General features: G+C 47.3%; 1 protein-coding gene across 2 annotated transcripts in view; it reads left to right on the forward strand.

The window, feature by feature from the left end:
• Positions 1-13,646, forward strand: part of ZDHHC2 (zinc finger DHHC-type containing 2) — a 46,707-nt gene that overhangs the window by 29,939 nt on the left and 3,122 nt on the right. For both annotated transcript variants that reach the window (XM_027853604.1, XM_027853605.1), the window contains 6 exons: positions 3,206-3,326; positions 4,006-4,138; positions 4,737-4,863; positions 5,377-5,469; positions 9,846-9,958; positions 13,049-13,105. In XM_027853604.1, coding sequence (XP_027709405.1) covers positions 3,206-3,326; positions 4,006-4,138; positions 4,737-4,863; positions 5,377-5,469; positions 9,846-9,958; positions 13,049-13,089 — 628 coding nt within the window. In that variant the 3' untranslated portion in view covers positions 13,090-13,105. The remainder of the gene's footprint in view (positions 1-3,205; positions 3,327-4,005; positions 4,139-4,736; positions 4,864-5,376; positions 5,470-9,845; positions 9,959-13,048; positions 13,106-13,646) is intronic.

Genomic DNA, 13,646 nt, shown 5'->3' on the forward strand with positions numbered 1-13,646 from the left:
CAAAGCCTTGTAGTGTCAAGGTCACCTCTGGGCCAAGATGAGGCCTTGGAGCAGGACTCTAGGGAGGCTTATTTTTCTGTTACTGAAACAGAATGTAACAATAAGTTTTCAAAAGGAACAGACATCTGTGCTCAAAGCAAGCTCATGCATTTTTTCAAAGGTACTCGCTGCATTCTCGGTTCACCAAATGACGCGTGAGAACAAGAATAGCGAGTTCTTGTCCTACAGATCTCTCCGAGCATGAAGTGGATTTGTTCTCAGGGGAACATTCCCAAGCTTCCTGACCTTGGCAGTCAGGAGAGCACCCAAGCAGGGTTGGTGCCTTGGGGTCCCCCCTGGGCAGAGTTAGGCCTGATCTCAGGCTGGGGAGAAGAAGCTTCCACTTGGGTTCTGGCCCCACAGTTACCAAGCTGGCAAGGCCAATGGAGGGGGCAGTCAGCAGCAGCCAAGCGGCCGGGAGGGTGGTGGAGGGGAGATGGGACATAGACCCGGAAAACTTTTTGAGCCGGGCATTCACGGGCTTTCTGGCTCAAGGGCAGAGCAAGGTGGGGGAAGATGGTGAATAGACCCAAGGTGGGGGGATCTCCCCTGGTCTTTGGGTTGTACATATGTGGACCTTTTTTTTCTTTTTTTAGGCAATTGGGTCACACAGCTAGTGTCAAGTGTTTGGTCTGAGGCCAGATTTGAACTCAGGAACTCCTGACTTCAGGGACGGTGCTCTATCCACTGCACCACCCAGCCGCCACTATATGTGGACCTTTCAATGTACATATGTTGTCTCCCCCATTACAATGTCTTTGTCCCCCCAGCCCTTAGCCCCATACTTGACCCACAGCAAGCACTTAAGGAATGGACAGTGATTGCTAAAATAATAGTAATGATATTATTACTGTTGTTATTATAGTGTGCGTTTCTATAGGGCTTTAGGATTCGCAAAGTGCTTTACACACACATATCATTTGATCCTCACAACGACCCTAAGAAGCAGGGGCTCATGTTTTTACAGATGAGGAAACTGAGGCTCAGTGACTTGCCCAGGGCCACACAGCTAATGAGTGTCTGAGATCACATTTGAACTCAGGTCTTCCTGCCTCCAGGCGCTCTGTGCATCATGGTGCCACCTAGCTGCCTCTCATAAGCTGCCTTTACAGTTGTTCTGTCCAGTGGAAGGCCAGGTGCCTTCTGGGGTTGTTTCTGACACTGCTCTGTGTCTACATAGAAACCCCAGAGCTCTGGAGCTCATCCCCCAGGCCCCTCTGCCTTTCTCAGAAGCATGCTGGCACTTAGTAGAAGTCTGGTGCTTTTCTCATTTCCTCACATGGGGTTGGGGGCTTCCTGCCCAAGTCAGAAGTCAGAGGCACTCCTCAAACTCAGCCAGGCCCTTCCTCTCTCCTGTGACGGCCAGAATGCGACCACCATCCTGGGCTCCCCTCACACGTCAGAGCACGATGACACGGAGTTTCCAGCTGTCTCCCTGCTCAGTTGTCTGTTGTAAAGATTTTGTGAGGGCTGTTTGTGCCAAATGCAAAAAAAACAAAACAAAACAAAACAAAAAAACAAGCAAGGATCTTCCTTTGTGTGAGCTGTGCCTCCACAGAAGCAGATTGCGGCACCTCCCAACAGTCTAAAACCTCACCCATCCATGACCCTGGTCTTCAGACTGAAATGGCAGCCTCATGGGCTTCCTCCAATTTGGTGGGACCTGTGTTCCCTCCCTCCTCATCCCACAGCATACTACAGTAGAATATTGAGAAAGACACCCACCCACTCTCAGGTTAATCACTGAGCCCAAGATTGAAAGGATCACAGTGTTTATGGATGGGAGGGACCTGCCAGACTTTGTAGTGTGGCTCCATTTCACAGATGAGAACTGAGGCTGAGAAATGGGAAAGGCCCTGGCCAAGGACACAGAGATGGTACATCACAGAAGGTCTGCTAGTTCTTTGCACTGCTTGCTGTCCTGTTCTTAGTGCTTACCTTGGCAAGCAGCCTTCTGTGTGGGAGTCAGAAGGGCTGGGATAGTACCTGTTGTACCCCTCCCCTGCAGGATAGAGCTATGCCCTTGACACAAAGGCCTGGGGAAGTGGGAGAGGGAGGGGGAAGGGGATAGAAGTCACTTCTGCCCGTCCCAAAGAAGAGTTTGCTTAGCAAAGGCAAAAGGGAGCAGTGATGTCCTGCTCCAGCACCCAGGGGGTGCAGCAGTAGAGCTGGGAGGGCCCTCAGGATCCTCTAGTCAGACCTTCTCTGTGTGGGAATCTTGGCTGGAAGACCAGAGCAAGCCGTCATTGATGGATCTCACACACCCTGCCCCCCTTCCCTTCCCTGTGGGCCAGGCTTCCCAAAAGACAGGCGAGGTTGTAGGATTGGATGTGGAGGATTCGTCTTCATTCTAAGCGGTGTGGTGGATAGAGCACCAGGCCTGAAGTCAGGAGGACTCCTCCTCCAGAGTTCAAATCTGGCTTCAGACACGTAATAGCTGGGTGACCCTAGGTAAGTCACTTCACCCTGTTTTTTCCTCATCCTCAGTTTCATGAGCTGGAGAAGAAAATGGCAAACCACTCCAGTATCTTTGCCACAAAAGCAAACAAACAAAAACAGCAAACAAACCCAAATGGGGTCATGAAGAGTTGGACACAACTGAAGACTGAACAAATGTTTACAGAACTTTATGGGTGTGAGGTGATAGGCAGCCTCACTAACACAGAGATCAACAGAGAAGCAAGACCCTTCCAACTCCCCGTGGGTAACAGTGCAGGAAGTATAAGGCTTTAGGTGACGGAACACCGTGGTGCCCAAAGAGCCGGCCTCAAAGTCAAGAAGACCCAGGTTCAAATCCTGCCTCCAGGTGACCCTGGGCCAGTCCCTTCATCTCTTAGTGGTTCTCTGTAGGCAATCCTCTAAGACCGTATGCTGCAGAAGAGGTGCTGACCTGCACTGGTAGAGAGAGCGTCCTCCCCTGGGAGTTCCCTACATCAAGCAAATCACCGGTGATCAAGTCCCTAGCCCTACACTTACAGGGCACTGATCTGAACATAGATCTCTTCTGTATAAATGTCTCCTGTTGATTTAGCACGGAGAAAGCTGAGAAAGGGGCCTTGGGCCATGCAAACTGGCACTTTTAATGCTTATAGTGAGCAAAAAGAAAAGGCGTCTAGGGCCCTAAGACCAGATTTTCACAATGTCCTTTCTGTTGTTTCGTTGCCAGGGTGAACAATTGTGTCGGATTCTCAAATTACAAATTTTTCCTCCTTTTCTTGGCTTATTCCCTTCTCTACTGCCTGTTTATCGCTGCAACCGATTTACAGTATTTTATCAAGTTCTGGACAGTAAGTGTTTCCTGTAACCGGGGGAGGGAATGTACAGGGAGAAATCCCGAACTGGCAAGATTCAGCCATGACAATCAGATTGCTTTAATGTTTCTGACTCAACAACAGCTGGCCAAATAGGCCCAGAATTGTATCAAACTGTTTTATTAGCATCCTACGAGAAAGGGCACCTTCTGTTTCTATGCCCTGCCATGCTCATAGATCCCTCTCACACTCCCTTCTCTCTGGGATTTCGAGTATTTTGCCCAAGAGTATTCTCCTGGGTTTACAAAATAGAGTATTTTCCTTGAATCGCTACAATAGCCTTTCTTTGGGCATAGATATCGATTCTAATTAATGTGCCAAGTGAATGTGGAAAATGTAAATTATTTCCAAATTTTAAAAGTCAAGTATCAACTAGCTACATGTTGGGTCAAGTTTCTCAATGTAGCTAAACTCAATGTGTCCTTTCCACAATGCCTTTTCCCTTTCTTTTTTTCCCTTCCTTCTGTCCTTCCTTTCTTTCCTTTTCCTTTTTCTTTCCTTCTATTTTCCTTTTCCCTTCTTTTCTTTCTCTTTCTTTCCTTGATTCTTTCTTTTTTATTTCTTATTCTTTCTTTATTGTTCTTTCATTCATTCATTCATTATTTCTTTTTCTTTCTTTCTTTCTTTCTTTCTTTCTTTCTTTCTTTCTTTCTAGAATGGCCTTCCTGATACCCAAGCCAAGTTTCACATCATGTTCTTATTCTTTGCGGCTGCCATGTTCTCCGTCAGTTTGTCTTCTCTTTTTGGCTACCACTGTTGGCTGGTTAGCAAAAACAAGTCTACCTTAGGTAAGTGACACCATTTCTTGTAGATCACAACAGCTTTCTAGGATAGAAAGGTAGGATTCATTGGTAGGATACCAATGAATTTCTGTCCTTTCCTTGAGGCTCATTGTGGTGATCGCACCCAGCTCATTCACCAATGCAGACTGCAGCCCTTCTCTGCCTCAGCAGATGGTTTCATGGGTCCTGTGGCCAAATGACAGACACTGGTCACCTGGTGGCCTGGCTCTGAGCCTCCCTCTTTGAGCTGACCATGTGCTTCCAACTCCATACCTTCTAGCTCAGTCTGCTGAGGAGAGCTTGTGTGCTTGTGGGCCTCAGAGAACCCTGGAGCAACTTCTCTCACAAGGAGGCCCCAAGGGCACACCGGGTGGAGGGCTGCTCTCAACTTCATTGAAAATTGCATTGTGGGAAATTCTGTCTTTCTATATGAATCCGAAACACATCCCGTCCCTTCCCATCAGCACAGCCTCAGCACCTAAGCCTTGGGCCAGAGCTAACCACACCTCTTGTGGGCCAGCCAAGGCATTCAAAGACGTTTCCCTGAACAGGTGCAAGGCTGGTCCTTTCCCCATTGATGCTCTCACTTTCTCTTCTTGCCTAGAGGCTTTCAGAAGTCCTGTTTTTCGCCATGGAACAGACAAGAATGGCTTCAGCCTGGGATTCAGCAAAAACCTGCGCCAGGTGTTTGGGGACGAGAAGAAGTATTGGCCATTACCCGTGTTCTCCAGGTGTGCAGCTCTTCTGAACTGTTTGTGAGGCAGGGATGACCTGGCCTGGGATTGTTTCCCATGTGCATGGGAGACAGTGTGAGAGTGCGGGAAGAGCTGACTGTGGTCAGAAGAGGTGTATTCAATTCTCACCTCTGGTGATTCATATCTGGGTGGCTGCGGGCAAGAAACTTCTCTCCCTGGCCTCAGTCTCGTGGACTTTGAGGTATTCTCCAGCTCCCGCCCTCTGATCCTCTAGAAGACCTTGGACTGGTCACTCCCCTAGTCTGAGTCTCAGTTTCCTCATCTCTACAATGAGAATCGTAGTACCCGTAATCCCATGAGGCTCCAGTGAAGCCCTTTTCTCATCAGGGGCCAGGCACCAGTCCTTGGGATCTGGGGTTACGTTGGCAGTGTTCTGTCCCCATCCCGGGGGCGATGCCTGCATGCACTGGCTCCACAAAGTGTCTTGGGCATGGAGGGTTCCGCTGCCTTTGGCCAGTCCACTGACGCCAGCCCTCTGTTTGCTTCCAGCCTTGGAGACGGGTGCTCCTTCCCCACTTGCCTCGTGAACCAGGATCTCGAGCAGCCATCCACTCCGGCCGGACTGACCCCAGCCATCAAAAAGTAAGTAACTGCCCATCCCAAGCCCGTTGGCGTGTTTCTTTGGGGCTCTCCTCAGAAGGCCGCTGAATGCCTCCAAGAGGTCAGGACGGTGGTTTGAGAACGACACCTTCTTCACAGTAGTGTCAACGGCGCTGGCCACCTGGGTCACAGGCAGAGCTTTAATGCACGAGAGCCTCGTTCCGGAGCTAAGAGAGGCCGTGAGGCCTCAGCTCCTTCACTTTACAGATGAGGGCACTAAGGCCCAGGGAGGGGCAGAAGCTCGTCCGAGGCCACACAGAGGATCCCAGGCTGGAAAGGACCCCAGAGACCACCGAGTCCAAGATACACACTTGACATATGAGGAAACTGAGGCTTAGAGAGACAGAGGGACTTGCGCAGGGTCATCTAGCTAGTGAGTATTGTGGCTGTTGTTCGGTTGTGTCTGGCTCTCCGTGACCCCATTTGAGGTTTTCTTGGCAAGATCCTGCAGTGGTTTGCCATGTCTTTCTCCGGCCCATTTTACAGAAGAGGAAACTGAGGCAAACAGGGCTAAGGGACTTGCCCAGGGTTGCACAGCTAGTAAGTGTCTGAGGCCAGATTTGAACTCCAGGCCCGGTGCTCTGTGCACGGTGGCGCCACCTAGCTGCCAGTAAGTGTTAGAGGTGAGATTTAAACCCAGGTCTTTTCCAGGTCCCACGCTCTATGCCTTATACCATGTGGCTTCCTTATCACTAACTATCATGGTTATGACGTTTCCATTTTTTCCTCTTGATAGTCACAAAGACATGTTGATGAAAAGCCTGTGATTGGTGGCTCCGCACCCCTCTATGAGTGTGAGCAGGGTGGGAGCCTCCCTCTGGCGGCAGATGGAAAACACTGGGTGCTCCCAGCAGGCTCCTTGGCGAGCAGGCCAGCGGCGGTGAGCCATTCCTGCAGAGCAGCCCAGAGACAGCCTGCCCTGATCAACACTGGGATGGATGCTTGGCCTAAGCCCGTGCAACCCCATGCTTTCCCAACATGGCAGCCCTGACTACAAAGAGCAAGCCTGAGTCAACCACTGGGAGGCGCCACTAAAGGTGGATGCAGGGCCAGAGGCTTAAAGGCCCAGGCTGCCAGCTAGAAGGCTACACTATCTCTGGCTCGTAACTAAGTTTCCATCGTGGTTCCTCCATATAGATACATTTCTAAAATGTTTCATGCTGAGCATGATGTCAAAGTGGAAAGAATAAGCACTCACTCTGGAGTCAGAAGCCTTGAGTTCTAATGCTGCCTTGGCCATTAACAGTCTGTATGACCTTGGGCAGTCATTTAACTTCAACAAGTTTGCCCTTCTGTAAAGTGAGAGGGGTGGAATAATGGTCTTCTGGTCCTTGCCAGCTCCCGGGCTATGAGCCTACGTGGTACCTTGGGCAAGTCTTTCATTTCCTCCTCTGTAACCGTCAAGAGAAAAAATGGAGGAGTCATAACCAGAATAATCAGTGATAAGGTATAGGAGGTAGAGGGTGAGCCTTAGGGTCAGGAAAACTTGGGCTTAAATTCCACCTCTAACACTTAGGAGCTAGATAACCCAGGGTAGCTAGATGATGCAGGGGATAGAGCACTGGGCTTGGAGTCAGGAAGGCCTGAGTTCAAATCCAGCCTCTGCTACTTGTTAGCCATGTGACTATAGGCAAGTCACTTAACGCCTCTCTGCCTCAGTTTCCTCAACTGTAAAATGGAAACAATAATATCAGCTATCTCCCAGAGTGGTTGTGAGGATCAAATGAGATCTTACTTGTAAAAAAAAAAAAAACCAAAGCACTTACCACCGTGCCTAGCCCATAGCAGATACTACATCAATGCTAGCCATTAGTGGTAGTAGTATTTATTAAAAGAGAGGGGTGAACAGGACAGCTTCTGACATCCCTTCCAACTCCAAGATCCAAGAATATTGTTTGATACTTTGCTTCCACAATTCTGGCTGCATTTTGTGGAAAGGGGGTTGGATTCCCAAAACAAAAAGGACCAGGGGCCACATTTAAAACTGGCACCCCCCCAACCTCCCATCCTGCCCCCCCCCAAAAAAATCCTGATGCTCTAGACGTTTCACTTTCCCGCATCAGCTCTGTAAAAAAAAAAAAAAAAAAAAAAGGGTGAATCTGTATGGTCACTGCACTTGTTAAGTATGGCTGTGCTCAGCCAAGCTGCTGGGGGGAGGGGAGCGGTGTGTTCGTTTCATTGAGAACTCTCTTGGGCTCTGAGGGGCTTGAAGCACCAGAGCTGGCCGTGCCATTACACCAGATGTTTGGCAGAGCACCAAAAGTCACAGGGGAGAGGGTGTTGCTATACGTCAAGCTATATGTCGTGCTGTTATCATCTGGAGCCAAAGAACTATTTGGAGCTCTATTCCTAGAATAGGGGTTTCCACCCTCCCTGTACTTGTAGCGTTCAGCCAGGCCAGCTTGAAGGCACTGCCTTGAGAGTGGGTAGAGGAGGCTGGGAGCTACCTCCCTGCTACCTTAATATTGAAAGCAGCTGCTTTCCCTTCACAAAGCAAAAAGCCTGGGGTTGGGAGTGGAAACGTGGGTTCTAGTCCCAGGTAGCCTACTATCCAGTAAATGGCAAATCTCCTGAAGATGCCTTGCCTTCCATTACTCAACAAGGAAGCATGCCTAGGAGTACATCCTATTATCATTATTATTACTATTGCGATTTATTTATTTATATATTACATATGTGTATGTTTTAATGAGAATGCTTCCTTTCTTTGCTTTTGAAGCATTGGTTACATTCTGCACTGTGATTTTTCCTGTCTTGAGGCCACATATTTAATTAATATGAACACATCTCTAATTTTATGCTGGAAATCACAAGGGAGAAAATATAATTCAGTTTAGGAGTTCATTTTATATCCAACCAGAGGAAATTTTTGTGGGGCGAAGTGTGGCTCTACTAGATAATGTCAGCATGCCCTGTGCCTCTGAAGCATGCCATTCTGATGGGTACCGAGACATCCACAGCCACTGGAATCACTGGCTGCATCACTGATGCTGTCTAGATCAGACTTATTCAGAACTCAATGTGAGTACTTTAACTAGAAAAGAACTCTAGTAGTGGGAAGGAGAATACGGATTAGTAGAACTAGGATGTAAGGATTCTTTACACAGCCAAACTGTGGCAATTGACACAAGTGTTTTTGTACATCCTAGAAATTGTGAGATGAAAATTTTAATTTCACAGTAAAATGATAATATTTGCTCATAATTATTTGTATTTAAAGTGCATTTGCACAGACAGGAAGAATTATAGTATATGATAGAAAAAATTATGAAAAAATTATTTTACAATTCTCACATCACTTGGTGCAATTGACCCGCCTACTTTTCTAGTGTTAAAGTTATTTCAGTAAGTTTTCACTTATAACATTTTTCACCCTATTCCAAAACTAGCTTTTATAGCTTCACTCTCATGGTCAAGTATGTTTCCCAAATTGTAAATCAGCAAGTATTAAGAACCTACTCTGTGTAAGGCGCTGTACTAAGGACTGGGCGTACAAAGAAAGGCAAAAACACAGTCCCTGTCTTCAAGCAGCACAGTCTAACGAGGGAGAGAACACGCAAATAACTGTGTAAAAACGATTCACGTAGAAAGTAGGTAGAAGGAAATCTTAGATTTTAGAAGCCAATAAGGGATGCCAATGGTTGCTGGTAAAGCTCTGAGCGAGCACCAACCTGTTGTTTCTCTTCTGAAGAAACGCAGGTCAAGGGAGACAGCTATATTTTTTTTTTTTTTTTTTTGGTGGAGGAGGAGTTGTATTTTGTTTTTTAATGCCAGCTCTCAATTTGTATAACGACTTATAAGAGGAGGTAAGAAAAATGCACTCTGCAACCCCTGGTGTTGGCTTCAAGGACCTTTCATTAAAAGGGGAAGGGAAATGCCATGGCTTCACCCTGATGTGATGGAGCTCAGGATTCCCCCCTTGAGAGTGTCTGAGGTCTGTGACTTTCTGTTTAACGAGCTCGCTTGACTGCCCACTGGGGGACCTGCTGAAAGTGAGCTGCAGTTATAAGTCGGACTCTTCCATTGTCCATCAAAGACAAGACGCCATTGTATTTCCTAAGGTCCATGTGCCCCAGGGAAGCCACACCATGCTTTCCTCAGTTTCCCCAGATTTGATCAGCCCTCAAGGGAAGACGTAGACGACTCCTTTCTCCTGTTTTACTCCCCACTGGGTCGGTTCATCCTCTGCTCATTTGAGCCGGTGATCAGAGGCGCCTGCGCTGGTCTCACCCACATTTGAGGCTGGGCACTTAGCACACCTATAGAGCATCCAAGTCATCTGGCTAAGCTCCAGCCTCTAGGCCATGATGCCCCAAGCCATTCATCACCCTTCTGTCCTCCTTCTCACTATCATACAGCCTGGAAGGACACCAATTTCCTTCAAAACCATTAAGGGAGTCCCAGAGCCACCTTCTTACTGACTCTCAGTCTTGGACAGACAACAGCACAAATCTTGACAAGGGCAAAGTAGGTAAGAAAGATAACCTTTGTTCGTTTGTTTTGAAAGATGAAAAGTTGAACTTGATGGTGCATGTCAAATGTGATTTGCTTTAGGAATGGCCTTAGACTCGCTTTGGGGTAATTGGATTTCTCCCTCTGTACCTGCCGGCATTTATTGAAAGCTACTGCTCCTGTGAGAGAGACTTGGGAAGAATTGGTTTCTTGGACGTATATGTCAATGGAGCAGCTTGAGACAGCTTCTGGGGCACCAAGGATGGCCAGCGCCTTGTAGGATTTCTGTTTTTTAAAATGAATCCAAACTTAATGCTTGCTAAACATGATTAGGAATTACTTCTAACTCCAAAAAGTCACAGTGTAGAAATCAGTCTTTGGGCAAATAAGCTAGCATTTCTTTCTAACCTGAGTCTTACTTGCACTTTCTCTTTCAAATCATGAAGCAGAACCATTTAATTCTCTAACCTTTCCTTCAGTTCTGTCCTCAAGGCTCTCTCCGAACTCTCTCACTTTGGCTGGCTGACTCAGATTAGCAGGCAAACGCTCTCCATTCCACTACCCCACCCCACCTCCCCCACCAATCTCCTTAAAATATTTAGGGGCTCCTAATGTATCTTAGTTCTCATTTGAAAGCGCTTGGCAGTTAAGGATAAGGAGAGAAACATGGCTGATACAGAACCACTCCTCATGTGCATGTAGATTAGACCACAGGGTTAGCTTGTTGAGATAATATGGAAACATGACGAAAAATTTGGGGCAGACTGCCAGGGCCGTCTTGGATAGAAAGCCTCTATTTTAATTAATCAGTAGAATTCAACACTTTATGTTTGAAAATTAATTTTTAAACCCTTGTGAACATAGATTTAGAGACTTATCAACTCCAGCGGTGAAGAACCTTGCTTTTCACAAATCATTTAAAAAACCAAAAATCCACTTATTTCACAAGCTCTGTCTAACCCTGCTTTCTAATTCAGAGGTGTTTTCTTTAAACATTTGTCTTCTGCCTGTAAATGCAACCTCCTGTGTGCAAAGAACCGGTGCCATGATCTAGGGATGTCCACAATAAGATAGGTCTTGTCCTCAAGTCTGTAGTGTTTAATAAGTATGGAGAGGTAGCACGGTGTCAGGGATAGAGCACTAGCCTCAGAGCAAGAAGGTCTGCGTTTAAGAGTCGCCTTTGGTACCGACCGACCACGGGTCCACAGGGCAGTCACAAGCTCTGGGCGTTCTAGGCGCCAGGACTCCAAGGTGAAAATGTGTCATGCTCCCTCAGTAGAGAGGGTTTCCACACTAGGAGTTCCCTAGACCAATAAAGTTATAATTCTAGTTCAACATTTATTGAGTATGACACTCCCAATAAGCAGGGACTTTTTAAAATAATCACCTAATTCAGTCCAGGAAACAAATTCTGTACTGGGAGAATCTCTCTCAAGTGTTCTGCCCTGTCCCAGATGTCTTTGCCATCCTTTTCTCCACCACGGTGAGGAATCAGATGAAGAGTTATGGGCTGCAAGGAGACAGGGCATAAGACGACCTTGCCCCACCTGGGAGCCCTGGCCTTGCTTATAGCCAGCAGGGAAGATTACCAAGGAGGTGGAAGGAGGGACTTTAGCAGTCCTCATAGGTGAACTCAGCTCTGACTCAGCACTTCCTGAGCCATCAGTCCTTTGGCTCCTCAGCCATCCAGAAGACCCCTTTGCACCCCCAAGGCCTTCATTTCCTCATAGCCGAAAAGTAGGCTCACCAGCCTCCACGTGATGGCTTGAAAGTAGGCAAGGAACAACAGCCCATGCTCTGTGGAAGCACCAGGAAGAGCATGTTGGCAGGTGCTCTAAGGACTGGGCCCTCTTTGGCCGGTCCTCCCATTACAGTTAGATTCCTTATTCTGGACACTCAGTGCCTACAGCCAGGTGACTGTGAAGCGTTGTAAAGACTGAGAGCTCTGATCAGCGTGATGACCATTCGTGTCTCCAGAGGACAGAGAGGCAATGGACAAAATACACTGAATTAGACACATGCACATACACATACATGCATATGCGTTTAGATGTACACGTATGTGTTTGCACATATGCATGTATGTCTGCATGTGTGTGTGTTTGGACATGGCTGATGTTGGAATTTGTTTTCCTCCACTGTGCAGCTTCATTACTAGAGTTTTAGTTTTATTTTTCTTTCATTCAAGTGGGAGGGAAAGAAGCGAGATTTTTGTTCACTGAAAAAGTTTTCCTTTAATTTAAAAGCCAACCAAACACAACAAGGCAGCCAGAAAGCTGGTTGCGAAGGAGAGGGTTGTAAGGTGAGGTGAGCTGGAAGTGAAAAGGCTTGGGGTGAAGGAGAACAAGGCCACGCCCCTGGAAGCAGGCAGCCTGCCCTTTCAGGGTCTCCTGTGTGACACGGATTTGTTTGTTCTGGATACTCGGAAAGGGAGGGAGGAAGTTGGGGTTCACTGTCTTTCATACAACAGAACAGGAAACAAAATTCAGTCACTTCAGATTGAGGAGGCACTGGGAGCACAAATACAAGCAGAAAAAAGCCCCTACCCTCATGGAGCTTACGTTCTAAGGTGGGGAGGACAACACACAAAAGGCTTTTGGGGCAGGATGTGGTTAGGGAGTCCAGGAGTGCAACCTGGAGAGCAACGTAAATGAAGGTTCTGGGAGGAGTCATCCAATCAGAGGCAGAGGCTAAATGGAAGGAGAGTCTTTTAATGGGATTTTTGTGTGTTCTCTGTATTATAATCCCAAATATATATCATGAGCATTGACCATGTGCATTTGAAACACTGTGCAAGCTGTTTGGGGGAAATACTTCTGTGATTTTAATAGAAGGCCATGGAGCCTTGTAGCCAACCCCACTGCAGCCAGCCTGGTGGTGAGCCAGCTCCTCAGAACATCAGTAGTCCGGTTCCCAGGCAGCAGGCATCTGGGCACGGGCAAGGGCTCACCAGCGTAGCCTCCAAAGGCCCAGGGTCATGGCACCAGAGGAAGCCCCTGAGGAGGACATTAGGAGAGGGCTGTGGGGGACGATAGGTGGCTGGGACAACGTTCTTGCTCCCATGGAAGATAAGGTTTCCAATGTACTATTGTATCTTTTGTCCTTCAAGGTGTGAGCAATCCTGGGCTGACCATAGAAAATGAGACCTAGAGACTCTTCACACGAGGTGAGTTTTTGTAAAAACAAACAAACAAACAAACAAACAAACAACTCTCCCAGAACCTGATAAGCAAAGGAACGTGTCTGAAGCTGCATCCCATTCTGAAACACTTCCTGACGTTTGATAGGGAGTCAGTCTACAGAAGACTGCAGAGATGAGGCAATCACCATCCCTCCACATTTGCCTGATGCCTGCATGTGTCCTATTACTGTGTGCCCTACTGTATCACAACACAAAACAATCCCATTCTTGTGTCTCTCATTACTTCTCTGCTAGCACACAGCCTTCAGCTCCCTCGTCTTGGTCAGCAGATGTCCGTTTAAGGTTGGCTTTCATCAGAATAAGCTGGCTCCTATCGACGGCGGCAGTTTCAAAAAAATCTACTGCTTTGTGACACGTACAGCATATTAAACACTTTCTGAACATCCAAATGGAAGATGTCATGCCATATCCCCCAAATCAAGATCTAAGGAGATGATAATATTTGTAGAAGTGCTTAGCAGAGTGTCCGGTAGAATAGATGCTCTATACCTTTCTATTCCCTTCC

Source organism: Vombatus ursinus, unplaced genomic scaffold, assembly GCF_900497805.2.
Source record: "Vombatus ursinus unplaced genomic scaffold, bare-nosed wombat genome assembly UNPS02010193.1, whole genome shotgun sequence".
Taxonomy (NCBI): domain Eukaryota; kingdom Metazoa; phylum Chordata; class Mammalia; order Diprotodontia; family Vombatidae; genus Vombatus; species Vombatus ursinus.